Here is a 26,487-nt window from a genome sequence, read left to right on the forward strand (position 1 = left end):
TGTGGAGAGCGTTTTATGTTATTTGTTTTGTGACATTAATATGAATATATATAGGCCTAATGATTTTCTTTATTTAGCATCATGTTGCCCGAATATTTCCGTGTAACACCACCATAAGCGCAGCTCATCTGGGCTACCACCCTTTTTGCACTATCAAAAATTGTCTAACTAGTCAACTGTATACCTGGACATCCCCGACACGAGTGTATATAAGAAACGTTTTCTTGTTCATGGATGGTGGGGGGGGGGGGGGGGAGTGCCTACAAGCCTAGAAGTACAGGTTTATCGTATTGTTTGTTGTTTTTTTTTTGTGAGACAAATTGCAGTCTCACCCGACACAGCGACATTATCCCGCCTACGTATCGTTGAACAATGTATGTTTTTCTGGCGGTAGCTGAGTACTGTGTTAAAATAATAAATACGGTAACTAAATAGGAGCTTAAAAAATATACTGTCCTATTTTTCCCAGGCTTCAAAGTGATGTTACCATTTTTTCTTCTTCTAATTTACCAAATTTTTGGGGAAGTGTAAATTTCTAAAACGTGAGATTATAAAATAAAGAATGTTTAGATGCAACTTGCAAGGCCTCAGAAGGGCCATTTCCGGCAATCTGAGAGACATTTTTGGCCCAAAAATTTCTTGTACGCTACGCGCCAACCGATGGTGGCGCTTCGCTTAGATAGTGTCATGGGAACTTTCGGGCACAAAAGTTTCTGCCCCCAAACTGAAATGGTCCCGTACGCCTATGTCCATGTGTTTGAAAAGAATGGCCTTGAAAGAACAGATCGAGGGCCTAAACCTAGGGAACCTGCCAGTGACATGGACTGCCATATGCATATCGCATTAGTGAAATTCGTCCTTTCGTCCTTTGAGATTTTGCCTGCCATATGTCATATTTTATGCAGAGTTTGAACAAATGTCAATTAATAGATCATCTGATATCATATGCATGCAGGTTGAATTGGGTAAACACAGGGTAGAATTAATTATCACCTTATACAAGTAGAGCAGACTTTTGCTCTGTAACAATCAACGAACTGCAGTGTACGCGTACGATACACGAGGAAACATATTTGGCCGAATTTCGAAAGGAAGTTTGGCTGTAGGGGAGTTTCGTGAACTGGCAACACTGGTTTGTTGTAGACGTAGACCATGTCTCTTTTGTGTGTACAATGGCCCACATAGCTTAGGACCGGCGACATGAAATATACGTACTACTCACTATGTTTATTTTCATTCCTCCGACAACAATCACAATGGTTACCATACTGACTTAGACTAAGAGCTGAACTCTTCACTTGTCTGATTTACTATTAGAAACCATATGTGTGATCGGATTCAAGAAAAAAAAAATAGTTATCCATTCATTTCGTGTGTTATTTCCACAACGAATTACAATACACTGGAGCTCATCAATTACCGTCAATTCATAATTAGGCCTACTAGTATTACTAACGCAAAACTAGCATAGTTACCATAGGCTAGGCTACATACAAACAGCGTGTATTTACGTAGTGCAATAGGAAGTGATATTAGACAATTGAGACCTACGCATTAAGCGTACAAATGGTGTAGGTTAATACAAAGCTGAGGCTTAAAGAGGAAAGCAATCGCAGAAAAAGTACAGAATATAGACACGTACTGTATCGATTGAGAAGTAAGCCCTATTTCACAGTATTTGTTTGTCCCACTGTGTCCCATGCTCAGTTTTGCATGCTTTTGTCTCATGATTTCAAGACTAGCCTACAGAGGTGACTAACTAGCCTAAATTACGCCATTACCTTAACTGCATCGGGGTATAACATTGAAAAGAAGAGGGAAACTTGGTTCAGCACCAAATCATCCATTGTTGGAGCCTCCTCAGAAAAGGATGAAGTATGAAGATGATTCAGGTTAGTTCTAGGCCTGCAGTACATTCTGAATGTCTCATATTTAGAGTCATACTTAGCCTAGGCCTAGCTTTCATATTGTAAGCGGTTCCAGTGCCATATGTACATACCGCCATACCTTTCCGCCATAGGTTTGGATCCTTTCCACCATGGCGGAAAGGCTCAAAACTTATGGTGGAAAGGTAAATTTTAGGAATGGATTTTACACAGGAAGCTAAGGATAGGTACAGTACACCTACAAATGTGTCGGTTTTCTGGATAGACTGAATTGTAGTTAAGACAAGATTAGGGAGTACAGTCTTTAATGTACATGTTGATTGAATAGTTTTAATTGCAAGTCTGTAAGAGTCGATATACTGTCTTCAAATATGTAATAGTTAGTTGAATAAATCGAATTAATTTAGGTTGATTGTTTATAAAAAAGACCGATTCTGATTGCCGATTTAAATGACGGATTTTGTGGGCCTAGGTAATGTGAAGCGAAGCAATATACAGTGCATATGGACCTACAGTACACCCAAAACAATATGCTCTTTCTGCCATACAAAAGTGCTTTACCGCCATTAGGACAACATGGAGGAATTGCAATTTTCTATGGATGAAAGAGCACATTTTCTATGGCGGAATGTACCGATGGCGGATTGACACAGCTCCTGTTGTAAGCAGTGCACATTAGTAGGTTGTGGCATGCAGAAAGCCTAAGAAACTGTATATCATTATTACTATTCATGTTTTCATATTACTCTAACTGTATGCTGAATAAATATTAATAAAAAAAGAAATAGGGAGCCACTTCAGATAAGGTTGCTCTCTAATTATATCAGGACTAAGCTCTTGTTGGATTTATTTCAAATCCATTTACAGATGGAGAAACGATTCACTTCTCTTTGTTGAGTAACTGACCTTGCTTCAGAATTTGTTGATTGAGTTTTACATTGCAAATTTGCGATGCCTGAAATTAGTTTATTAGTAGAAATTAAAATATATACAGTAGGTTTTACATATTTTTGTACAAAATTATGTTATATGATTTAAGCAATTGCCGTCAGTTCTCACGATCATTGAGTACTGGCCAATTGATGACTACCAAAGCATTGATGGGTAGGGAAGGATATATGCGGAGGACGGGATGTTTTCACCCCATTTTACATGGGTTGATAAAATTAGCAAGAGCTTCACCAATATGCCTAACGTTCCTTACAAAATTTAGGACCCACTGAATGACAGAAATAAATGAAACTGTTGAGTATCATGTGCAATATCACATTGGATTGTTTGGAATATGTTATCATAAAGGATTATAATGCAAAATTAATGTACAGTCTTTAATTTAGTGCTAAACCTGAAACCTCTCTTTTACTAAGATTGTGGAAGGGTTCTCAGTCTTTAGATAATTACAAATATCTCTAATTGCAAAATATGATAAATGTCAGCTTAGTACTAAAAAGTTTTTATATTTTATTTATGATATTTTCCCTTTAGATCCACCATCGTATGAGTGGGATCAGGATGAGTCATCAGTAATGATGAAAATTCATTTACCAGATCATCATGACGACAAAGATGTCTCAGTTCAAATCTCGGAGAAAAGTTGTTCTGTTTCCTATAAAGGTATGGAGAAAAAAACTGCTGTTTATGTGAAATGTTGCAAACATCCAACAGTGATTGCTATACTTGTCTGGCCATTTAAATAATACAAACTTTTGAAAGAAAAAACTAGCAGAAATGCTAATTACTACTGTAGGGATACCGTCAGTCAACCCGACGAAAAGTTTGGAGTTGATGTCTGTTAACATTTTCACAGCTCCTGCTGGCCTGCTAGAGATATAATTTTTCAAGTGTCACTTGTGATGTAAAGTGCTGACACACAAGTTTAAATCATGATTGTAGTAGAATGGTACTAAAAGTCAAATGCAGTTTTGGGCCGACAGAAGAATTATGTTTATCTTTCTCCATTTGATGTAGCAGTTTTATGAATTTTTTTGGACGAATTTTGTTTCTCATAAAGCAATGAACATACACCATGGTTGTTTGTACAAAAAAAATCGCTTAAAATCTTTGCATAAGTGTGTGTCAGACCTGCCCATCAGTCTTTCACACAAGTAGAGATATTTACAACTTTACATCCCAAAAACTGATAGCAATTAGAAAAACTTTACAACGATCCAGTTTTACCGTTTGATTAGGTCATAAAATCCGTCGTACATTTTACATAACGCATGATATAATGCGGTAGCGGAATTAGTCTGTGCAATTTACACTCTTTAGAATTAATTCAGGAACAAAACAGAGACAGGATTTACTCTCTTTTCTTTATTGTCGATGTACAATTGATTATTTTATATCACTATGGCAATGGGTTTTATGGTTTATTTTCTCTCACTGTGGCCTTTGAGGTGTGTTTGTTGACCTGTCATCTCCTCTTCTTTTTTTTCTTTTTTTTCATGTATTTGTATTATGGCAATGGGTTTTATTTGTATTATGGCAATGGGCTTTATTTGTATTATGGCAATGGGTTTTATGGTTTATTTTCTATCACAGTGGCCTTTGAGGTGTGTTTGTTGACCTGTCATCTCCTCTTCTTTTTATTCTTTTCTTCATTTGTTTGTATTATGGCAATGGGTTTTATTTGTATTATGGCAATGGGTTTCATTTGTATTATGGCAATGGGTTTTATGGTCTATTTTCTCTCACAATGGTCTTTGAGGTGTGTTTGTTGACCTGTCATCTCCTCTTCTTTTCTTGTTTCTTCATTTATTTGTAGGTAAGAAGATATGGAGTGTAGAGCTCTACAAGAAGATATCCCCAGAGACGAAAAAGATAGACATCAGGCAAAAAGAAGTTTACATTCATGTGGAGAAAGAGTCAAAAAATATGGAATGGACTAGTTTAGAGGTAATGTACCTTCACTGTTACCTACAGTACTTGTTATATGTCTAATTTAACCAGACAATCTCCTTGTATCACACCACCTTGCCAGATCACGTTTTCATTTCTGCTGTCCATACAGCACCATTTTCTTAAATTTTTTAGGTGTTATAATAATTAAATAAATGAATGGTTTTGTTGTTTTCTACTGTGACATGTGAAATAGAATCATAAATTTTTTACTCTGATTTTCACATTTTAAAGCACTATTCAATGTTAAAGATCTGGTCTTGTCAATCTTCATGGCATTTTGAAAATCAATTCAAAACAGGATTATTGTTCTCGGGAATGATTTTAACAGTGGAAGATGAGAGAAAGGGCTAACTATGTGTATGATGTTTAAAACCAATTGAATGGCTGTTGAAGTAAGCTTTCACAAGTACCACCCATATGTTGTTAACAACAGGTTGCACTTTATTGAATTATTATAACACATAAAAAATATAAGAAAATGGTATGGACAGTTGTTTTCTTATCTACTGTAACATGTGAAATAGAATTATAATTTTTACTCTGATTTTCACATTTTAAAGCACTATTCAATGTTAAAGATCTGGTCTTGTCAATCTTCATGGCATTTTGAAAATCAATTCAAAACAGGATTATTGTTCTCGGGAATGATTTTCACAGTGGAAGATAAGAGATAGGGCTATTAACTATGTGTATGATCAGATGTTTAAAAGCAACTGAAATGCTGCTAAAGTAAGCGTAGCCAGATTTTTCACTGTATGTTCAGTACACATATGTTTATACCTAGAGAAAACTTTGCCAGGGTAGTATTAAGCATGTAGTAATGTAACCAAACACGTTGTGTAAACTTTTAAGTGTGAATTTGAAGAAACTTGGAAAAGAAAAAGAAAAAAAAAATCATAATATTTAAATATTATCTGATAGCACGTGACCAAAAGAGGAAAGTTCTTTGGACAGTGACATAATGTCATTATGTGTGTTTTTTATTCCAGCAAGTACATTATTAGAGAATTAGTCTGCAAGATAGACCTACAAATTTTATCATCCCAACGATTTCATCTGTTATTAAAGAGACACATGTGTGGCACATAATATCGCAGTTTGATAAAGTGATGCTACTGTATCTGTAAAAAACACTGGGGCTCTATGGGACCTCACCCCCATCCACTTCTCCTGCCCCCTTAGAAAATGTTAATATACCATCAAGATTAATGACAATCCTCTTCAGTAAATTGTTGATATTCCTCAACTTTTGATACTGACATTGGGGATGATTTCACTTCTTTTGATCTATTGGATTAAAAAATGAAAACACAAACTGAGTCATAATTTGCTTGTTTGAGAAATTTGTTGGACATGAGTAATAAGTGGTGTTTTTGTGTCTTCTCTATAGGCAACAAACGGAAGCCAAATGAAAGGTGATGAGGCTAATCAAGATGAGGAGAAGAAAGAAGAGAAAGAGGAAGATGATGATAATGAGGAGGAGGAGGAGGAGGAGGAGGAGGAGGAGGAGGATGAGGGAAGAACTTTAAAAGAGTGCAATATTGATCACATTAAAAATGATCTATTTGAAAAGGTAACCATTTTAGCTGAAGTCATTTGACACTCCACTGTATTACAAGCATTCATTTATACTGTTGGTATGATAGTGTAGGTGGTATCTCAATTATAATGTGATGGCAAAATTTATGTGTGGGGGGGGGTGGGAAGTGGAGAAAGGCAGAGGTAAAAGAAAATGTAATGCTTGAACTGTGGAAATGCTATGCAAGCCTATTTTATTAGATGTGAAAGTTATAGAAGGAGCTCTTGAGAGGGGAGAGGTGGAGAAAAAACAAGTCTGGATGAGTGGAAGAGAGTGTGGGGGGGGGAGGGGAAGGGTAATTGTGTTGCATTGCTTACAAACATCTGTTAACTTACTGTATATGTGCATGAAAGGTTGCCACAAGTACTATATATGGTAAGCAGAAGTCTTGGTTTGTCAAATCTTTCATATATTGCTCTGTAATGCCCATTGCTTACATACATGTGTCCCACATTCTATTGGGGGGAGGGGGAGGGGGGAGGGGTAGAGGAAAATGAACCATTGATGTTGGTTTCTCTTGAACACCATCTTGGATCAGACTTTTCATAAGAAGGTCTTTCGTTTCATGAAAAAACTAACTGCATTTTTTTTGCAATGTTTTCATATCGTAGATGTCTATTATGTAACTGATGTCATTCTTTGCTATCAGTATTCATTTTTCTTTAACCAAAATCTCCTTTCTGCCATTTCTACCCTATCATTTGTTCTTTCAGAACAATGAAACGTTGACTTTATGCCTTTACGTTAAGAAGGCAGTGAAAGATTCTATTCGAGTGGAATTTCTACCAGAAAAGTTAACGGTATCTTTCGAGACAAAGTGAGTATTTTTATGTATCAGTACAGTGATCATTGCATTTGAGATTTTTGCGTGGGGTTTCCTTGAAGTTGAAATTTTTAAATTAATGTTTGAGACACCAAACTAAAATTCACTGGTTGAAATTTGTGATCTTGTTTCCATGAAGTGTCAAGCAGGAGAGTTATAATGGCTTTTGTTTTTTACATACGTTAAACACACTGCCTTTGATTGCATCATCTTGTTATTAAATATCTTGACTTTATAAATTTTGTCTAACATTATTGAATTTTATTCTGTAACATTATTGAATTGTATTTTGTGACATTATTGAATTGTATTCTGTGACATTATTGAATTGTATTCTGTGACATTATTGAATTGTATTTTGTGACATTATATCATTGTATTCTGTCACATTATTTCATTGTATTATGCAACATTATTTCATTGTATTCTGCGACATAATTGACTTGTGTTCTGTGACATTATTTAATTGTATTCTGTAACAGTGCATGCAAATATTAAGCTCTTAAAGGAAAATGTCCCCAACGATTGATGAATATTTGCGTCAGTATGTTTTGCATAATTAAATTAGGAAGTTCGTGTATAATGAGAAAAGCCTAACGACCAACCCAATCCTCATACCCCCACCCCTGACAGCATGTCCACATGATCCAATGAAACACCTGTCACAAGACCCCCCAAAAAACATTGTATGAGCCAAACGTTTATGCAATCAGTAAACAAACCTGCATTTTTTATTGTTTGACAGGGACTTAAGCTTTCACAAACTACATGAAAATACAGACGTGAATACAAGGTTCACATGGAGTTCATCGTTAAAGTGAGTACTTGGTTTCATGAATTGTGAACATGACAATCAATCTTTTATAAATCCCTTAAAGGTTAACATCAAATTTGCTGCCATTTCTTGTGTTGAGCAGTTAATCAAATTTCATTCATTTTTTTTCAATTGTTGGTAAACTTAGTAAGTTGGTAGTTTTAAATTTAAAGTTTGTGCTGCATACTTTTTATTTTTAAGGTGGGGGGGTGGGTGGGGTGGGGTTGATAGTATTAAATTTAAAGTTTGTGCTGCATACTTTTTTCTAAAGGGTGATCAGGGGCGGGGGGGGGCAGGGGGCCGGGAAGGGGGAGAGATTTACACCTACTGTTGTAGTCATAGTTCTGAAATCTGGTTACCAAGATAAATTACAAGTACTGTTATTGGTTCATGATTGTGTACAGTATATTGTTATGTGTTATATTTGGACAGGTCTGTGGAGATTTGCGATTTTGGAAATTTCACCAGAATTTAAAACAACTGGTGTGTAAAAATACACAAAAAAATCTCAACATCTCCAAATTGCAGTATTCTATAATGTTTCAGTAATGCTTTGTTGTGGTGTCTAATCCTTGTTTAGGTGGAATGATCTTTTATTTTTTTTATAGTCCCCTTCATCTTTCTTTCATTGATGTTTGTTTGTTTCTTTTTTCTCTCATTACCTTGACAGAGAACCAATCAACCCAGAGCAATGTAAATATACGATCAAGTCTGCATTGATCGAAGTCCTGTTACAGAAACAGAAACCGTGCAAGTGGGGGGTGTTAAGCAAACCGCAGAGTCAACAAGGTACGGTATTTAGAGCAGTTTACTCTCAACCATGACTGCTAACTAACATCACAAATGCTGCAGAAGATGTATTTTTCATTCAGCCCTCTCCCCCCCCTTCCCCTTCCCCTTCTTTCCCTTCCATCACTTCCCAAAAGATTATGTGTGTGTTTTTGCATTAAAAATATTTCTTTCGTTGTTTGATAGTTGATTCATCCACTGGATCAGGGGACTGGATACCACTGAAAGAGATCCAACCCAACAGCAAAGAGACGGGAAAATCCACGGGGGATAAAAATACCCGACAAAAGGGAAACCACGGGGCTAAAGGAGGGGCCAAGTCTGTTAATATGGCCGAAAACAGATCTCAGGTTTGTATCAACGACAGAGCTACACCCTCTCTGCTAGTCGTTCTCCATTTGCCTTGTTTGAATTATTTGAAACCGATGGTCTTGGCATTTATTTAATTTTTGGCATATATATTTCAAAACTCAATTATATAAATTCAAATATTTTCAAAATATTCCCATAAGTTTGAAGGATTGAAAGTTAAGATATATTAAAGAACTCAAATCTGTTTTTTTTTCAGTCACTATTTATACAAACTGTGATTACCAAAACAGGGTTTGTACAGAATTTACAAGATTACTAGTGACGATTTGTGTAGAAGCAACTCGTTGTCTTTCAATTTCAGGATTATATAACTGTGGTGGATTTACTTAAATATAAGCCTCGTTATCACTCAAGTAATAAAATGGTTAAACTAGGTACATGTTGCTATGATAATATTTCTCAAAGATGTTAAGAAGAAGTCTGACCCAAAATGCAATGGACATCATAGATATATACCAATGAAAAAAACCCAACACTACACCAAAGTATATGGGTTTACATGTTGAGAAAATATTACTTTTGCCACAATTCTACCCCCACTCCCCTCAATATTTTAACAGTACCACAAGGTTGTGAAGTCACCGATTCACTTGTCCTTACTGCCCAACTTATTGTAATAGCCTCTTTTACTTTTGTCTTGTTTTCAAAAACCTTTCATTTTTCCCCCACTGTTTCAAATAGTTTCCAAACTGACTACATTACCCTAAAGCATATACAGGTTGAGAGAAAACAACATTTGAAAATTTCTCCTCCCCCCTCTGCAATCCCCAACCCTCTCAAAGTTTAGAACATTCCCAGAATGTTGTGATGTCACAGATTCACTCTGTCCAGACTTTTTCCGTAACGGACTGTCTACTGACCGAGCCACTAACTTGAATGAATCCTGTACGTTCATGACTATATTTACCAAATTTAGTTCTGTAACTTAAATTGTAGATTAAGTTGTTATGCATGCAAATCACTTTTTTTTTTTCTTTTTTTTTTTTTTTTTAAATTCTTGTATATATAGAAACCTACATGTACAGTACCCCCATTGGCTCATCGACAGCAGGGTACCACGAAGGACAGTACCATCCATCCCGCACTGCATCCTTTGGGTTTCACCGGTCTGGATAATTTAGGCAACACTTGTTTCATGAATGGGGTACTGCAAGTTCTTGCCAACACCAGAGAGCTGAAAGATTTCATGTTAGGTGAGAGAGAGATGTAATCGTTGTGGTATATTAAAACAAAATCGTGAACTATGGGAAGAAAAAGGAAGCAAAGCAGGGGGGTGTTATTAAATTATGCACATCAGCAGGTATAATAGGAACAGCATAGAAATACGGACTGTCTTGTCTTTTCTGATGACATGAAAAAAAGGAAGGGAAAACAGAGGAAGATGCAGAGATGGTACATTTTTTTGATACAAAACTATCAAAGAGAATCGCTCGGTGACGTCCCAGGTGTTGTTATCGTAACAGACTGGAAGTAGGAGTACAACAGCATGAGTAAGAGTACCATTCCACTTGGTATGAGTACAAGGCTGTAATTGTGAGTAGAAGTATTTAGTTTTAAACTAGCATCTACAGTATAACCTAGGTGCGAAAAGCCCCTGAGTACAAGTCCATGGCGGCTAGTGCGAGTACAGGCAGCTACGCTAGAATATGTGGACGAGTATGAACTCAGGACAACGTCTGTGTTGTCCTGCAGTTTTTTTGTTTTTTTTGGTAACATACAATGTGTATGCTTATGTAGTGTGTGCAAACTGTCAATTACCGAATGATATACTTGTTTGGAAATGTTGCCAATCGTTCTGAGACAGGCACCGTTTCCTGCCCAGCCAGAGAAAAGTTTTTTTTTTTAATGTTCACATTTCATGTAGCAGCTTTCACGTAAATGCGTATTCTGTCTCGTAAAAATATTGGAAAATACTGTAGTTCTTTGGACAAGATAGTTTAGATATAGTTTCTGCCTTCGAGTAGCAGATTTGCTCATCGAACATATCACTTTCGATATCGTACTAGATCAGCCATTCGCCAGCAAGCAAACTTATTTTGGCACATAAAGTGGAGACTGTTATGTCTTGGAATAAATTTGTCTTTTTCAATGGGATTTTGAAATTGTCCTTTGGAGTCTTTGTCTGTATATATTACTGAGTTGCTAGTGAATTTATTTATGAATATATTTTTTTTCATACTTATACAAGTAAGTTTCTCCTTCATTCACAGAGGACAATGTTTCACAGGAGATTAACTACGACAATCCTCTCGGGACCGGAGGTCAGCTTGTGACATCCTTTGCGGTGTTGATGAAGCTTCTCTGGTCGGGGAAGTACAAGTCCTATGCACCGTCAAAGTTCAAAGTGAGTATAAAACAGAAAGATAGAAAAAGAAAGAAAGTAAGGTTTAAGAAAGGAAACCATTGCAATTTGTTGACAGCAAGGTTAATGAAAGATATGGCAAATTAGTTATTCACATGAAAGGATAATTTTCAGGGGGAAAAAATGCTGTCAGATTTTGCTTTACATCTTGTGTTAGTGTAATGTGACGCAGTACAAAGTGAATGTCCTTGAAAAAGGAAAAGAAAAATGGCATTTAAATTATTAAGCAAGAAACTGAATCATTTCAGCATTAGCTGTAATTTGACTCTGGGTTACATGTTTTATGATATATGTAAATGAGCACACAGTATTTCAATACCACCAACCTTTTGTCTGATTGGTTGTTTGCTTCGCGAAATGTCTCATAGTTTTTTTAGGGTGACAGTGCGCATTTCAGCCACTCTTTGCAAAGTAGCGAAAATCGTCACTCACCCTTATGTGTCATAGAAAATCAAAGAAATAACCACATTGAGACATTATTTATTTATTATGATTATATATTTTTTATTATGATTATTTTTTTTTTGGGTGTGTTGGCATCATTAAGGTTCTTCTATTTTTGGTTGAATTGACAGATAGTATCTCATTTTCTGAGTATGGAGAAAAGCTTCCTTCAATTTAATGGTGAATCATGCTCTGGTAATGTTGTACTGACATGTGGAGGCAAAACTGATGAGATTGAAAATTGGATTGGTGATCACTGAAAACCCAGTTTACTTGTTTTAGTCTTGTTTGGTATTAAAGAATAATTTAGAGTGCTAAATAGAATCTTTCATCTGAAAGTTATGGTGTTCATCACATGATGTGACCTTTTATGTCAAAATTTCCAGACATTTCAAAAATAGAAATAGGACTTAAAATGATTTAAAGAAATTAAGATGAAATGGTAAATATGTCCAGATGAAAATATTGCGAGTCAAGTTTAGTGTTAACATCCCTTTCTGGGCCAATTTTCGTGTTTCATTTTACAGACCATAATAGCTACTAAAGCGAGCCAATTTATGGGATTTGCCCAGCACGATGCCCAGGAATTTATGGATTTTCTGCTGGATGGTCTACATGAGGTAAAATGACAATGAGCTTTTTATTCTTGGAAGAAGAAACATAATATTCTTGATTGAATTTCTGAAGTATTTTTCTTTTTAATTTCTTCACTTTCTATTTTGTTTGTTTAATATTATTTACACATATTGGTTAATAATTCAAAGTTTTTCGTATCAAAGATTCAAGTTTAAGATTCCAAAAATATTACATAATCAGCTTGGTTGAATTAGCATTTCTTATTGTATGTTTGTGTGTCAGCAGGGTGGAGGTTTGGGCGAAAGGGGGGGGGGAGGATGATAAAGGTGGGCGGTCCAATTGGAATAATAATAATAATGATGATGATGATGAATTTAATAATGAATATCTTGCCCAAAAATGGTGTACATTTTGGGTAAACTGCAGCTTAAACCTCAGGACTACCTTACCTTTTTCCTTTGCCTAGGACTTGAATAGGGTGAAAGTGAAGCCTTACACACAGACGTTCGATTCTGATGGCCGACCTGATGAGGTAAGTTTATGCATATGCATGATCCATACAGGGGTGACCTCCAAGGTCTACAGGGTCACATGGTTGAGCCCTGGGAAATGTGGGCATGAAGAATAATTTGTTTTCATAATATACTCATAATATGAAAAATGATTGTCCCAGAGTGCGACCTGACTCCTGACACCCGTCCCCTGTATCCATAATCCCTTCAAATCTTTTTGTCTTTCTATTGTGGATAGTTTAACAAATGTGACCAAACCTTCTATTTAATTTTGGAAAAAGATGGAATGTGTTTTATTGACTCTTTTGTCATCTATTCAGTGAAAAATATTATTAACAAATAAAGAGCATGAAATTTCTGTCCATCTGTCTTTTATAGATAAATGTGATTTATGAATTTGAGTGTCCATGTATTCCATACTTGTGGTGTCTCAAAGCTATAATTTATGACAAAAATAATGAATCTGAATCTTTATATATATTTTTTTAAATGGTTTGTTTTTGTTTAAAACCATGAATATAGAACAGTTATGAAGCAATCCTCTTGTGTCTTTGCATCAGATCTCTGTCCCTCTTTTTACTCTTCTTCTACTTCTTCTTAAATGAATATGTTAAAATAACAAGCTTGACTCGTTTTCATAATTTGGCTTTCTTAGATGAACATGTATGAAATAAAAAGTGAACTGTTTTCCTTCCAAAGAAGTTGCTTCAATCCTGCAGCCAAGCTTCATCTTTCTTAAAAAAAACAAAAAAACCCGTATCTCTTTCAGGTTATCGCTGAGGAATCCTGGAAGAGGCACAAGAGGAGGAATGACTCCTTTGTCTCCGATATATTTCAGGGACAGTACAAATCAAAACTGGTTTGTCCAGTCTGTAATAAGGTAAGCATCATTCTTTTAAATATATATATATATATATATATTTATTTATATATATATATATACATATATATAATTGAAATCGTAGTGAGTTGGAAAACCCAGAACAGTGAAAAAACCTCCAGCCCCCACCGGGACCCGAACCCGGGCCCCCTGCTTTATATGCGGACACCCCAACCACCAGGCCATGGAGGCTGATTCTATGTCCAGAGGTCCGAATCCAGTAAGAAAGGTTGTAATTCCACTGTAGGGGTTTGTCACCTGTATCGAACAATACAAGTTCTGTTTTGGTGACATATTTTGCCTTACTCTAGAGATCAAACATGATGCTAACCAACTCGAAATCATTTGTGATTCCTAAAGCCGGATCTCGATCTATATATAATCTCTTTCGAGATAAGTATACCAAATGGAAAAAATGGGAAATGAAAACAAGAAGCAATAACAAAAATTCCCAAAACCTGGAATGTAGAAACCCAGATGTTGATAGACTAGTGTCATTAATCACTACTCTTGTTATTTGTGTTGTGGGGTTATACCAGAGTAAGCATACACAATCAGTCCCTTCAAACCAAGGACAAAGTCTCTACATCTGTATATATCGCTGCACAATCAATGGGAGACGATATAATTCGTCTCATGTTGCTTTTCCACCAGGTCTCAATAACCTTTGACCCCTTCATGCAATTATCGGTTCCGTTACCGCGGAAGAAGCAGCATCTGCCCGTGTTCTTCTGGTCCAAGGAGGTGTACAAGAAGCCCATCAGAATGAAGCTGTTGGTCACGACGGACGGCGACGTAAGCGAACTCAAGCGGGCCGTCTCCGAACGGACCGGCGTCGAACCTCACTGTCTACGGGTCTTTGAAGTCTTCAAAGGACGCATACATAAATACTTCAAGGACGGGGATCACCTGTCAGCGATAGCCCTTAACGACATCATCTTCGTGTGAGTGGAATCTTTATCTCTCTTCTATTATATGTTTTCTTCTTCAATTTTTACAATTTTGCAGCTTCAATTTTTACTTCAACAAGGATTATAAATTTATGAGAAACCAAAAATAAGTCATGCAGAAATGCAGTACAAGGTTGTCTCGGTCAACTCTTTGCGCTAGTAACCAATTATTTGCAATTAAATATTGTTAATTTATTATCAGAGAAATCTATGGAAACAATTTTTGTGTAAAATCCCAAGGTTTTATTTTTATTGTACCTTAATGTTAAAATAACAGGTCATTTAGGTAAACCTGCTTAACTTCCATTTTAAATTTATCAGGAAATGTGTTGGTGTATTTGAGTCATTGGTTCCATGATAGGCTTACATGCTATTATTGCTAATATGGCACAACATTGTGGGTTGCTGATTTCCTAGAATACAAAGGAATCAATTGTTTGGGATTACTCAGTCCAGGTGTGATTTCCTCATTGAGTAGAAGTTTCACTTCCGTCAGATTTAAGAAACCATTAACAGTTGTATGTAAACAGTGTTACGCTTTACACATACAGTAGTCCAGTTAGTACAGGTTCACATCAGGGGAAAAAGAAAAAAAAACCAAAACTCATGCAGTATTTATGCATAGTTAATTTATCATATAAAGGGTTGTGGAACTTTTCCTACAGTAAGAGTGATGGTATATGGAGATGATTGAAATGCTGCTACATATTGCAGGCGTAATGCAGGCAGTCTGTTGCAGGCATGATGCAGGCAGTCTGTTGCAGGCAAAATGCAGGCAGTCTGTTTAGGTCTTGCGCTGAAGATATCTGAGCAAAGAGTGCAAAGTATATTGATACGATATGTTCTCTCTTTTTCATTTTATTTTACAGGTGTGAAATTCTTTCAGAGAAGCTGGCCGGGGAAAAAGTTTACGAGTGTACAATATTCCAGGTTTGTCATGACGTTTTCTCTCACCAGTTTGCAGTAATAGAGTCAGCTGTGTAAATTAAATTATTTTCCTCCTTTTGCTTTTGCAAACAGTCATTCGATAGCTACAAGAGGAGAAAACCCCTTCAAACAAAGGACAGCAATATATGCTAATTATTGTTGATCTTTATAAAACATCATACACTTGTCATTTTGGCCGATTACCTATCGATAGATCCTCAAGTCGATGAAGAGCAAAACGTTCTGGACCCTCTGTTTGATGTTTAACGTTTGTTATTTGCTCTTCCATACTCTCTTGGAGGCCATGTTCTCATCCCACTGTTTGATTTTTCTTCCACAGAGAAAGACTTACCCATCTTCACTGCCTCACTGCAGTTACTGTCGCGCAGAGACCCAGGGGAACAACACCCTAAAGAGGTGCACCAGATGTCTCAAGGCAGCCTATTGCGATCAGTGAGTTGATCTGTCTGTCTGTGTGTCTGTCCGTCTGTCTGTCAGTGGGTTCGTTGGTGACAGAGTACAAATGCAGCCGATTTTCAAATATGATATAAAAACAAAAGTTGTTTGAGGAATGAGTAGAATTCTTTGTTACTTTTTCATAATGATTCTTGGGACGAGAAGCAACCAAATGGGAGAATACTTTAGAACAGATATTATGAACACTCCAATGGTATGAATATACTTCACACTACCCAAGACCATCTGCAGAACTATGTCGGGAGCTTCCGAATTATTTTTGAGTTTTGACCGGTTTAAACCTAGTTTTGACCGGTTTAAACCAGGTGTAAACCGCTTTGTGGTCAAAACAGGTTTTGACAGGTCAAAACCCAACCCTGATTTTCTAAAACATTACTCCTTATTTATCAATATGAGTCATATCTCATTTTCTGGTTTTCTGTAATAATGTTTTCTTTATAATATATATATACAGTGTGTAAATTTAGCCGTCGTCCGGTCGTCCGAGACGACCAAATTACCTGCCGGACAACCAAAACTTGTCAAATCGTGAAGTACTGGTTGCCCGGCGGACAACCAAAAATTATCGAAAAGGCTGGTTAATGTTCCGTGAAAATAACGGAAAAAGACACGGAAACAAGCTTGAAACCAAAAACGTAAAATGACATTTCACATAAGAGGAAACTCATTCCAAACTCCACCTTCATCTAATAAATAATATACGTAGCATGAGGAAGGCCATGCACACATTGACATTGACATGGACCACTCAGACCAAGATTCATGGTATTTTCTGTTCCGTCCGTTTGTCAACATAGGCCAATCAGAGTTCAGGTTTACCCCTATGGGCAAAGACCCCGCCCATCCACCACATTTTGTTGTTGAGAAAGAAACACGAAGTACACACTCACAACTAGGTCAACGGAAAACATAACAAAATACATTTTTGAACGACATCTTTCATTATTTCTTTTCAAAAAACCACAACTTCTTCAGTCAAGACCCAAAAGTTCTCCTACTCCTACAAATCAGTGAATTTGTTTGAAAATAAATATATCATAACAATCAACTGCAAGGTACAGGGTTACCAAAACTTCATTACAGAGATTTTCGTGCTAAAAATAGATAACCGATTGTCTGCAAACATTCTTGCATTTTCAGTGCTCAATGAACACGATTTAAGTTGTTTAACAACAATAATTTGCAACGTTTACTTTCCCTTGTGTAGAGATAACAAAGTTTGTGGTAAAGGCTATCATATGTGTGCACTCAAATATCATAACATTAGGCCTTGCCTCATATTTGTAACGTACATTTTGACAACAATCACTGATGGTACGAAGATGCACTTGAATTGTTTCTGAGACTATCACGTAATATTTTAATCATTGTTTTGATCAGAAAATGTTATGACTTTTGTGGGAAGCTTACACATCTGATCCTGAAAGGATATTTTATCTCACAGTATGTTTCTTTTCTCTGCAATAAGAGTTGCTAATGTGAAATGTGCATCCATACCACAGTAGTTTCTGTTGCAAACTTTTTCGCGGCTCAATTGACCACGTGCTTCAGTAAAGTTGATTTTGGAGCAACATTCGTGTGTAAACTTCTGTACTTTAGAACATTGAAGTTTGATTTTTAATCGACATTGCATAAAAATCTATTCACATATGCCTACTGTAATTTTCGCACAGATGATTGTTTACAAAGAACCCAGGATAAATGTGGATCAGGTTTTGATGATTTGCGCAAGTGTAGTTGAAAATGAAGTTCGAACAGGCCTATGTAATTGCAGTAGTACAGTGTGGAATTTAGTGAGAGATACATACACACTGTAGGTACATTGATTTTGAAGAGTTTGGCTGTTGGAAGCGCTGCAAGGTCAAAGCATGGAGCTACTACAGAGTTGGCGAGTAGGGAAGTACAAGGGCGGAAGAAGGAGGGGGCTGGGGGTAAAAATATCAAAACGGCAGGGTGGGCGAAAGGAGGAGTGGACCGGGCCGCCCTGTCAAACACCGAAGCTAAGACACTGAGCCATCTGCCCTATAATATTGTGTATAACATTCACAAAGTATAGGCAGTGATACTACACTAGTATTAGTACAGTAGGTCATACAATAAACGTAATTGGAGTTCGATCGGGACGCAAGCTTTTTTTTTACAGGACGCAGACTTTTTCGGGGGCTTGCGTTCCTGGGACGCAAAGTTTTTTTCGCTATAATAACATTACTGAAGCTGAAACACAAGACCAGTACTATGACGCACCTACAGATTACCACATGGTTATTGTATCGTTACGCCCTGCAGCGAAACATCATGTACCTAACTAATATACACAATCTTTGCTACAGTCAGCATTATTAGAACATAAAATCCAGCAAGGCCGTGGAAAGAAACACAGAATTTTATCTAGAATCCATGAAATCGCTCAACATTCACAGTTTCTTAGGAGTCCCAAACAAGTATTTTCTTCCGAACATAAATTAATATAGCTTTACAGGACGACCAAAATTTCAGCAGGACAACCGAAAATTGGTGAGCTGGTTGTCCTGGGGACAACCACTTCAAATTTCTTAAATTTAAACACTGATATATATGTATGTCTCAGTATGACATGAAGTATCGCCTAATCATTGCTCTGGCTTTGGTTTTGTCTCGCAGAGAGTGCCAAAAGAAACACTGGCACACACACAAGTTCTCTTGTAAGCATTCTCTGGAAGTTGTCGGTATGCCGTTCATGATGAGCCTGCCGGCCTCACATGCCACGTATGCTAGAATATGTCAGACGTTGGAATCTATTGCCAGGTAAAAATTGTGTCATTTTATGGTGGAGTAGTGGTATCACAGACTGAACCCCTTTATCTCATTAATATGATGGAGCAGTGATATTACAGACTGAACCCATACCGCATTAATATGTTAGAGTAGTGGTATCACAGACTGAACCCTTAATCTCAATATGGTGGAGTAGTGGTACAACAGACTGTACTCATATTCATTTATATGATTTAGTAATGCTGCCACACACTCAATAATGTATGGTGTGAATATAGCAGCAATGGAATTATCATTGGTATGGATGCCCTTAATGATCATAGCAAAGATTTCATAAAGGGTTTAATAGGCACCTACCATCAGCTAGATATCAGGCATACTACGTAATAGTTACCTGAATCCTGGTATTACAGAATGACAGATCATAAAACCACTGAAGTGTGTATCATTGTGAAACAAACTTGCCCAAGCATCATTTAAATACCCGAGACATGGCTTTGTTGACAGCCTTCACAGCCTGACTGCAGTTATGCTGCAGCTTCTTACTTTTGACATGTAATCGAAGCATTATTTGTATATACCCAAAAATGTCAAAAAAAATCATAGATCTTCTACTTGTATATCATGTATTTTATGAGGGCACACTTTCTTTCCTTCTTTTCACTAACTGTTAATACTCTGTATTCCACTGGCAGGTATTCCACAGACATGTTCCAGCCTCCAGTATCGACGTCATCCGGAAGCCATTCCCCGTCCTCTTCTCCCGGGAAGGTCAAGAAGACGGATGAGGTCGGAACAGACGAGGAAGATTCCAGGATGGAGGAGGACATATCGGAAGGGGACGACGTCGACACCGAGCTGGCCGCCGAGATGATAATAAGGGACAGTCCCCATCAGAGCAGTGACGAGGATGAACGGGAAAGAGGAGCGGTCGGAGGTGAGAGCCGGAGGAAGAAGGATGAATCACCTCGGAATAAGAAGACTGGTGGTGTCGCTACTGGTAAGATCAGCTCATAATGAAAGGAATGAAGCATTCCCAGCCAGCAAATTGTCTTTGAAAGGAAATTCAGGGAAGCAGTAACATTAGTGAACTATCCCAGCGCCCCTCCCCTCCCTGACCAGAAATTGGTCAAGTCGTAAGTTTCAAGTTAAAATGTAGCATTTTCTTAGTGAAAGCAATGTAAAGTCTTAACAGGTGTTTGGTAGGTTAAATAGAAGTTCATAAACACTAGGTATGGTGGATATGGTCGGTGGGTTCAATTATGAGAAGACACCATTTCTAAAGAGGAATACTGAAGGGTCAAAATAGTCTCGTAAAAATGGAAGATGACCCTTGCTTGTCTCCCCCTCCCCCGCCCCACTTTTCCCTCTTCTCCACCTGATTGCTCATTATACCCTGGCTTTCCTCTGGGAAGCCTGAATGACATTAACTGCTCCCCGATTTGATGTATGATTTCATCCGATCTCTACAAATGCCGTTGGTTCACTCACATAATTCAACCTCTGTTTACAGCCTCAGTGATTGGACAGCCGCACGTCCCAGAGAGGAGACAGCCGTTGTTTTTCATCAAACCCTGTAACACAGAGGGGATTGGATTGAAAGGACCAATGGGAGAACGTCTAACTGACGAAGGTAACCAGATTATCCTTCTAGCAGTAATTGTTTCAAGCTTTGAAGGGTTTCAGATAAGTCAGAGCTATGTCTTGATTGTTTATTTAACAGAGATGAATGTGCAATGATAATTAAAGAAAAGTCAAAGAGTTTTCCAGTAAAGTCAATCTTAATTTGAGGTAGGTATAGGGTCATTTTTTTTGGATATAAAGAACACAAGTGGAACATGTTGAAAACAAGGTAGCTGTGATAAAGTGTACAATGGGATAAACATTTCTGAATTTAAAAAAAATATTTAAAAATTGGAGAAGGTTGTTAGGTACTGTGTTTGCAAGATATGTTACATTGCAGCTGGCCCCTCCCCTTCCCCCCATCAATAAAACAAGATTGCCCTCGACGCTTAACTCTTTCATCCATGATGAGGTCATAAAGTTCGAGAACATCATCACTTCAACAGTCAACGTAATAATATCAATACTATTGCTGTATTGGAAACTATAAAATGACCTTAAGGTGTTTAACCACACTGTTTTGACATTTTGCCATACAATTAAACTATTAAGACATAATTTATAAGACATTAAAAGTGAAGTTCCATTTCGAAATAAACCTTGTGTTTTGATACATGTTTTGAATATTTGGTTTTGTCCTTAATTAAGATGCACAAGACCTTGAAGAAAATCAAATCCTAGGAATATAAACTTTGCCGAAAGATGTTACACAAACTTTTGAACGTTTTTGAACCAAATTATGTCAAGTTGTCTTTAGCCAATCTGAAGAGTTAAACTGTTTAACAGAAGAATGTTGTAACAACCATTTTAATAATAAATTATAATAATAAATTTAAAAGGGAGAGTTTTTTTTCATTCTGGCAGAATTTATTGGATGTGCTATCATTTCAGTTTTACTTTCACTGTCTCTGTCTCTTGTTTTGCTCGATAGGTGAGAAACCATTGGATTTATCCGACTATTCAGCTCTGGCCATGGACTGGAGAAATGACCCAAAACAAGCTAATCATGTACTTGTTGAGTCAAAGCCATTGGTGAGGAAGATCTTTATTTTAAAGTTGTTTTAATCGTTTCAAATCTTAAGTCTGGCTGATTGATATCTCACTCTTAGTTTCAATCTAATCTCAGTCTTTACAGATTGGACAAACTTAAATTAGATATGCTGTAATCTAATGTAGTATGAAACCTCTGGATGGATCAAGATACTATTCATATTTTTGTAATTTTTGAAAAAGTGCCAAAGAATAATGCAAATTTTTTGTAACAGTTCCCAGCAGGGTTGTCCTTTTTGAAAGATGATCTCGTTAATCTGAGATTTTGCTCTCAAAGGGAATAAATGATGGAGCTTATAACCATCTTTTCATTTACTATTTCAAGTTTTGTAAAAAAGTCTAACTTGTTGTAAACAGTAAAGTCCTAGGTATCTTTCCTGCTGCTAGCTTTATTCGTTACACTTTCTTGTATGTATGGAATACCGGGACAATATAAAATAATGAAAACAACTGACCATAAAAGTGAATTTGTTCTTGCAATTAACATACAGTAGCCCTGTCTTTGAAAGCAAAATTGTGATGGCCAGAACAACTGAATCTGACTCTTTTGGAAGTACCTCAACTGATGGTAGATATATTGTGACCAGTTGAGGTATAAAATTCTTGTATGCAGTGGGAGGGAAAAGAAAAAGAAAAAACTGACCACAGAACTATACCATAAACATTCAATTAATATAGCCCTGTCTTTAGAAGCATCATATTAACTTGTAATGGCCAGAACAGCTGAATCTTACACATTTTTCTAAATACCTCAATTGATGATAGATATATTGTGGCCAGTTGAGGTAGAAATTCAGTATGTGTGCTTCTTGGTGCTGGCTCTCTCTGTGGTGTCTGTTTGTGCAGATACTAAAAGGAACTTAATAGTTTGGAGCTCCCTCTTAATGCTACCGTTGCTGATTCCGATACTTTCCTGTTTTCTTCTGTTCGTCAAGGATTTCGACGACGAAATGTCCGGGAGCAGGTCCAACTCGGAAAAGACGACCACTCTAGAGCAGTGTCTGCAGTTATTTACTGAAACAGAAACTCTAGCTCCAGAAGAAGCTTGGTAAGTGAGATGACACCAAATTTTGAAAAAAATTATTTTCAAATACAAAAAAAAAGAGGTTGGTGGAAATTCAAGGTCCTTTTGACAATAGAGATTTTGGAAAATTCAAATTATAATGTTTTGTATAAATTTCTGCAAATTTTCGTCTGCAACCCCCCCCCCCCTTTCTCACCCAATCCACTCAAAATAATAATTATAATATTAAAATTATAAGTTCTAGTTAATTTTTTTTGGACATTTGATTGCTAGCTGTAGGACACAGGAAACTCTGGTTATGATTTTCAAACAAAAAAAAATGACTGAATATCTAAAGGGATTAAGCTCACAGTTCAGCCCATATTCCTAAGCCTGTTAGGTACCGATTCTGAGGCATCAAATATTTCATTCATTTCATTTATTTGTTTTTCACAACATGCATTTAAACGTTTACAAATAACAAATAACATGAAGTAGTAGTGAATAATACATGAAGTGAAAGAAGCGGAACAAAAAACCCTTGCGGGCTTGACGGGGTGCTTCGCTCCCTAAAATATAGAGAAAGAGACCAATCAAAGTACAACAAAGCAAAAAGCACAATATTTTTATATAATATAACTTCTTAGTTGGACATTTTTTATCCTTTTCTTCTGCCTATGACTTTTCAAAGGTATTGTCCCAAATGTAAGGAGCACCGAGAGGCCAGCAAGCAGTTGTCGCTATGGCGATTGCCGTCCGTTCTCATCATCCAGCTCAAACGGTTCTCTTTCAAGAACTTCATCTGGAGGGACAAGATTGATAAAATGGTGGAATTCCCCATGAGGGGGCTGGATCTCTCGGAGTTTAGCCAGGTCAAAGGTGAACTGCCGGTCTATGACTTGTTCGGAGTCATCAACCACCATGGGGGTATCTTAGGTGGTCATTACACAGCGTTTGCCAAGCTGATTAGTAAGGAGAATATCGCCCAAAATGAACTAGGTGAGTTAAAAAAAAAAAAAAAATGGTGTCAGCGTTTAGGCCCCTAAACCTACTCGGGTTGGTTGCCCTTCAAATGTACCCACCCCAATCACCCACCCCTCCTGTTGTAATTTAGAAATGCATCTTTTTTCGTTATTTCATATCATTTTATACAAGGATTGACATACTGGGGGAAAGTTCATCCCCCCCCCTTTCCCTCAGCAAAATTTCATCATAGTAGCAGCATACCTGTGTAGAGACAATGATTGTTTTAAGTATTAACTAGTATTAATATTTAATATTTTTGTATCTGTTATGAATTTACAGACTGGAGATTGTTTGATGACAGCCACGTGACCCGTACCAGGGAGGAAAACGTAGTCAGCCGGTCTGCTTACCTGTTGTTCTACCGTCAGAGGAAACCCTACATGCCCTATGTCTCCAGGCCCGCACCCCTGATGGGCCCCAAGCAAGGATCGGAGGAAGGACCCTCTCTGAGGTTGGATACAATGTGATAAGTTTTGAATGCGATTGACTGTCACAACTTATTTTCAGTGTTGTGATGAAATCGTACCCCATCCTCCACATTTCCCTTCTCACCTCCCCTCCCTGTCTCCAATCCCCTTCCCAGTTTTCCTTTCCCCCCCCCCCCACCCTTTCCAAACTATTCCCCTTTTCCCTCTCCTGATCCTTGACATTTTCACTTTTGAGTATATGCAATTTTAGTTAAAGAGATTTGCCAAAAACTGCATACTTAAGGTTTGTGCATACCTTGTTGACCTAGTTTCATGAATGGACCAGGTGCTTGAAGCTCTACTACCAATTTCAGCTAGTTACATTCTGAAAGAGAGCAGGTTACAATTTGATAACAATACAGGCACTTCTCCGTAATCATCGTCATGGATGTAATTGCTAATGACCTTCGTCGTCTGTGTGTAACGATCGCCCATTGAGTTTGTTAATGTCCCGAACCGGTATAGGCAAATAAATAATACTCGCTAAAATACCTTTCATAGCGAACTAGTGAGTCAAATACCAAACTTGATATTTAATACTTTTTTGCACTAGCTACCTGATAGTTTTGCCCTAGACACTTGACACATATTTTGCATTTCATTTCAGGGATTCAGATAAACCCTCCACATCCACCGGGGACTCGAGACGAGTCGGAGCATCAGAGGCGGGAATGAAAGATGACAACAAAAGAGAAGAAGAAGGAGAAGAAGATGAAGAAGGAGAAGAAGAAGAAGGAGGAGAAGATAGAGATGAGTCTGGAGAAGACGAAGAGGTTTCCAAGGAGGATGAAGTCGCTTACACAAATATTGACGAAATCGACTGAATGTCTTGGAAATAATTGATGAAAATGATGAAATGCTGGAGGCTTGTGATATCTCAGAAACATTTTTGTGGGTACTCCTCCCTATGAGAGAGAGAGAGAGAGAAGATATATGGTATTGAAAGTATGCAGCAAGCACCATAAATAATTGAGATGAATTGATCTATTTGAAGAATACACAAAAAAAGTTTTGTCAATTGTCGATGCAAGGGCCATCCTACTAATACCAAAATTATAAATGATGTTTAAATTTGGATTGAAAGAACCTTGTTCATGTGTTTTTATTTTAGTATATATATATATATATGTTTCATAAATGAATGATAAAATTTTATATTGAACAGTGGTTCCGTTAGGAGTCACTGTCGAGACTTGAATATGTATTATTATCATTATTATTATGTAAGGAACACTTAAGTATCAGTGATAATTAATAGTAGGATGCTAATGCTGTGATTTATCTTATATAGAGATGTACATGTCAAGTTGTTGCATAAGTTTACCGTGGGTAAGTTGGGGGAGGGTGTCAAGCCCTGGGGTCAAGTCGGGGGACAGGGATGGGGTTAAGTACAGGTAGGATAACGACTAATGTATTATTATTATTTGCCCTTGTGTCCCGAAAAGTGAAGACTTCAGAAAGGAGTCAGGTGACATATTTATCCCATGGACCCGAGCCGGGATGTCAACACCTGATGGAATACATCTCCAAAACTTGTCTGTTCTTTCCTCGAAAGTGATTGTAACTTTGTTGTCATGTAGCCCATGTTTTTGCAGTTGCTCGTGTGATTTCATAACATGTTGATTTAATAAGTTATATTATTAATGAGTTTCTTTATTGATATTTTTGATTTGACTTATTTCTATCTTCTATGTAGTATTTACTCAGAAACTTGTTGTGGATTTCAGTAAAAGCAGCTGTGATTCGAGTACAATGAAATGGCTTAAAACATCGAAAGTGTCTTCAACTTTGATTACAAATTTCAATGCTTGAAACTTTTTCGTTTCCGTATTTAACTTAAAATTAAGACTATCATGGATTCATACCTATTCTCTTTCGATCATATTTAATGGGTTTTATGGAAAAGAGACAAATTGGCTTGAATGTGAGAAAGAAAGTGATGTCGTAAACTTGTCCTAGTTTTTCTTAAATTAACATTGGAAAAAACACACCAAAATGACTGAAAAGGCTTAATCAGTATTATTCAAATATTATTATTATAAATGTATCATATTGTGATGACAGTGTAATGCGGAAGGTTGAAAAGGATATTGATTTATTATGAAGGAAGAAAAATGGAATGGATAAAAATTTAACCTGAATTGGGAGTCATCACTGTCTTAAGTTTTAATGATCGTGTGAAGTAGCCATTGTGCTCTTTTTTTTCTTTTTTTCTGTTTTTGTACAAATGTATTGAGAGTAAACGTTGTCAAGTAAGCCAACAATATTA

At 37.0% G+C, this 26,487-nt stretch overlaps 1 protein-coding gene across 3 annotated transcripts; it reads left to right on the forward strand.

Annotated features, from left to right (window-relative positions):
• Positions 1-1,113: 1,113 nt before the first annotated feature.
• LOC139962038 (ubiquitin carboxyl-terminal hydrolase 19-like) lies at positions 1,114-26,487 on the forward strand. 3 transcript variants are annotated; one of them, XM_071961871.1, is made up of 25 exons: positions 1,114-1,132; positions 1,738-1,892; positions 3,372-3,500; positions 4,654-4,784; positions 6,181-6,363; positions 7,083-7,186; positions 7,938-8,009; positions 8,677-8,795; positions 8,982-9,145; positions 10,177-10,360; positions 11,378-11,511; positions 12,501-12,593; positions 13,016-13,081; positions 13,831-13,941; positions 14,596-14,885; positions 15,761-15,821; positions 16,159-16,271; positions 18,936-19,079; positions 19,745-20,049; positions 20,563-20,682; positions 21,604-21,704; positions 22,658-22,770; positions 23,417-23,724; positions 24,031-24,202; positions 24,826-26,487. In XM_071961871.1, the coding sequence occupies exons 2-25, from the start codon at positions 1,871-1,873 to the stop codon at positions 25,040-25,042; spliced, it is 3,456 nt and encodes a 1,151-aa protein (XP_071817972.1). In that variant the 5' UTR covers positions 1,114-1,132; positions 1,738-1,870; the 3' UTR covers positions 25,043-26,487. The 3 variants fall into 3 exon arrangements, with proteins under 3 accessions (XP_071817972.1, XP_071817969.1, XP_071817971.1); XM_071961870.1 differs by lacking the exon at positions 1,114-1,132 and adding an exon at positions 1,243-1,259; XM_071961868.1 differs by lacking the exon at positions 1,114-1,132 and having other exon boundaries at positions 1,218-1,892.

The sequence above is a fragment of the Apostichopus japonicus genome, chromosome 20, assembly GCF_037975245.1.
Source record: "Apostichopus japonicus isolate 1M-3 chromosome 20, ASM3797524v1, whole genome shotgun sequence".
NCBI classification, from domain to species: Eukaryota; Metazoa; Echinodermata; class Holothuroidea; order Aspidochirotida; family Stichopodidae; genus Apostichopus; species Apostichopus japonicus.

Bases quoted from the DNA above. Each gene is read 5' to 3' on its own strand.
- LOC139962038 (XM_071961871.1), top strand. From the start codon at position 1,871: ATGAAGTATGAAGATGATTCAG. The intron at 3,501-4,653 runs GTATGGAGAAAA...ATTTATTTGTAG, and splicing joins TTGTTCTGTTTCCTATAAAG to GTAAGAAGATATGGAGTGTA. The intron at 13,082-13,830 runs GTAAGTTTATGC...TATCTCTTTCAG, and splicing joins CTGATGGCCGACCTGATGAG to GTTATCGCTGAGGAATCCTG.